The sequence below is a fragment of the Triticum urartu genome, chromosome 1A, assembly GCF_056163025.1.
Source record: "Triticum urartu cultivar PI428250 chromosome 1A, HENAU_Tu73, whole genome shotgun sequence".
Taxonomy (NCBI): domain Eukaryota; kingdom Viridiplantae; phylum Streptophyta; class Magnoliopsida; order Poales; family Poaceae; genus Triticum; species Triticum urartu.
The window spans coordinates 325238265-325241506 of NC_141873.1; the positions used below are offsets into that span (position 1 = coordinate 325238265).

A 3242-nucleotide genomic window follows, 5' to 3' on the forward strand; every position below is an offset into this window, starting at 1 on the left:
GGGAGGGTGAGCCCATCACAGATTTCGTGTATGTATGCATTGTTAACATTTATTTATTTTCTTTTTTCCCGGATGGAAGGTTATGATGGGTGGTTCCATGGGTGGTGGTCAGTGAGTGAGTAAGCTGGGCCCGGGTGCCAGCCTCAGCGAGATGGTTCTGGTTCCACACTTGCCATTCCCACCCCTGCCTGCATACATAATGATCTGCTAATGTTGGCACTTCGCAGTTCACACCCCCACCAAATCTGAATTCCCCGCACCCACCTATATATAAGCCCCTCTACGCCACACCGAGTACACCCGCCGTTCTCTCCACAATACACAGAGGAAGCCATAACCCCAAAGCCACCTCCCTCTATCGGCTCTGCTCCTCTCTTCTCGTCTCGTCTCGTGTGTGTTTGCGAGAAGTCCATAGAAACCGGCGAGGATCGATGGGGCAGAGGTTCAGGTTCTTCTGCTGCGGCTGCGGGGCCAATGCGGCCGACGGCGACATGGAGGTGGACGACGAGTCGGAGTGCGGCGGGGGCAAAGGGGGCGAGGAGGCCGGGGCGCGGCAGCTGTCGTGGGCGCAGGTGGAGAGGATGACGGGCGGGTTCACCTCCGCCGTGGTCGGCGAGGGCGGCTTCAGCACCGTCTACCTCGCGCGCCTCTCCGGCGCGCTCGCCGCCGTCAAGGTCCACCGCAGCAGCGAGCGCATCCACCGCGTGTTTCGTCAGGAGCTCGAGACGCTCCTCCGCATCCGCCACCCGCACATCGTCCGCCTCCTCGGCTTCTGCGAGCAGCAAGGTGCGTGCTTTATTCCGGCATTTCTCTGCTCCGTGCCGTCGTGCTGCTGAATATGAAGCTGAATTGTTCGTGGATTTGGTGGATGCAGATGAGGGCGTGCTGGTGCTGGAGTTCGCGGCGAACGGGAACCTGTACGAGAAGCTCCACGGCGGCGGCAAGGCCGCGGGGGCGATGCCGTGGGCGCGGCGGGTGTCGGTGGCGCTGCAGGTGGCGCAGGCGCTCGAGTACCTGCACGAGCGCTGCGAGCCGCAGGTGGTGCACGGCGACGTGAAGGCGTCCAACGTGCTCCTGGACGCGTCCATGTCCGCCAAGCTCTGCGACTTCGGGTCGGCGCGGATGGGGTTCTCCGCCGCCGTCCGCCCGCGGTCGTCGGCGCACACCATGCTCGGCTCGCCGGGGTACGTCGACCCGCACTACATCCGGTCCGGCGTGGTCACCAAGAAGACGGACGTGTACAGCTTCGGGGTGCTGCTGCTGGAGCTCCTGACCGGCATCGAGGCCTTCTGCCCCGTGGAGGGCCGGCTGCTGACCGCCGCCCTCGCCCCGCGGCTCAAGGCCGCCTGCGACGCGCGGATGCTGGTGGACGAGAGGCTCGGAAGCGCGTACGACGCGGGCGAGGCGTCCGCCGTGGCCGCGCTGGCGGCGTCGTGCGTGGGGCAGAACCCCAGCCTCCGCCCGTCCATGGGCGACGTGGTGCGCACCCTGGAGCAGAGCGCGCAGGGGTCCATCCTGGCCGCGGGGAGAGGATCGGACGGCCAGGGGAAGCTGTGAGTCACGAGGACCGTACTACCGTAGGCGTTAGATCCGGATTGGCCAGCTGTAACCTGTGATGATGGTGTGAGCTGCGCAGCACACATGGAGCCTCGGTACAGGCCGCGGGCGAGCGAACAAACCGGTAGTGGGCGAGCATATCGAAAAGCCATCCAAAAGAAAAAAATGCGTGGGGAAAAAGAGTCGATATGGAAGAGAAAAAGGTAGGGTTTGTGCGCGCTGATGGGGAATTTGGATGACATTATTATGCCAAAGCGGCAGTGATTTGGGTGTGAGAGAGAGGGAGGAAAAAGACTAAAACAAACTGGGGTCGTCCATTCTGCGATTCTAAAGATTTTGGTGATTGTTTGGTTGTTCTGTAAAAAGTACATTGAGTGTTCTTGCTGCTGTTCAAAGTTCGTTCGTTCGTTTTGTTTGTGGTTCGAGCTTCTCACCGAGAACAATTACTGCTGCTGCTGCCGTGCGAATTTATTACCGCTATAGTTATATGGTGCGGTGACGTCAGATGGAGGAACAAATCTAGCAGTCCAGGTTCAAAAGCAGAAGGCGTCCTCTTAATACGACGTTATTCCGCTGTCCCGCAGAGCAGATTAGTGGGTTTGGATCCTGGCACTGGCACCCACCCAGAGCGCCAGATTCCGAAACTCCGTTTTTTCAAACGCGCGCACATATTCTCCTCCTCTCTCTCTGAACAAAAACTCAGTCCATGGCGCTCTCTGACATATACTGGTATAAATATGCAATCCATGCTGGTCAAACAAGCGTATACTACTCCACTCCGTACGAGTACATGTTCTCTACTACTCTTTTCAGACACAGCTCATTCCAAACGCTTCCCACCCGCTCAAATTGGAATTTTCTCCGTAGTAGAAATACCACAGCTGCAAGAGGAAAAAAAAACTATTCCTAGTAGCGGAGAAGCCCTAATAATGCAACCCAAAATGATTAAGCAAGCGGTGAGCCAGGGTCTTGACTTTGAACGGGGCCTACGGAAAGGGACACATGCCCTTGCTCCCAAATAACTAACCACCACACCACACCGCAATGGCGCGCGCATTGAATAGGCTGACGCCAGGCCGGCCGGGACTGTCCACACATACGAGGGGAAAACGAGGCGGCCGGGCCGGGGGCGGGGGGAGACGGCGACATGCTCCCCATACGAAAAACGCCGTCGGCTCCCCTGTACATGTCGCCGGAACCGGTCACGTACGGTGGCGCGTCGCCGTCGTGATTGCACACGCAACCCTCCGACTCCGAGAGATTCAGCTTCTCCGTCTCTTTCCGCGCCCGCCTGATGGCCCAGCCGTTTACGGGACCTCGGGTAAATTGATCGGCTCAGACTAATCCGCCCGTTCTTTTCCGTCTCCTACGTCGCGGTCGTATGGCAAACTGTTTGCGTGGTACACCGACAAAAGAAAATCGGAACGACGAGAGAATTTTTCATCGACGGCAGAGGTGAGGCGTTTGCTGTAGTGCAATGTACCAGGCCGGGAGTCATTTGCATTGACCTCGCCGGAGATGGGCCAGTTGACGTCGCTCGTGCGCCCAAGGCTCCGCGCTAGGAGCCGGCCTCCGGCGGCTCCAGGAACGCCACCTCCCCCGAGATGGCCCTGCACCCAGCAAGTTTGACCAATGATTTTTTATTATCGCCGGCAAATAATAATCTTCTATAGTATACTAGACTG

At 58.6% G+C, this 3242-nt stretch overlaps 1 protein-coding gene across 1 annotated transcript; it reads left to right on the top strand.

Annotated features, from left to right (window-relative positions):
- The first annotated feature begins 269 nt into the window (after positions 1 to 269).
- On the top strand, positions 270 to 1968 carry LOC125509490 (salt tolerance receptor-like cytoplasmic kinase 1). The gene is made up of 2 exons (XM_048674475.2): positions 270 to 786; positions 875 to 1968. Exons 1-2 carry the CDS (start codon positions 432 to 434, stop codon positions 1555 to 1557), a joined length of 1038 nt encoding a protein of 345 aa, XP_048530432.1. The 5' UTR covers positions 270 to 431; the 3' UTR covers positions 1558 to 1968.
- Positions 1969 to 3242: the final 1274 nt, after the last annotated feature.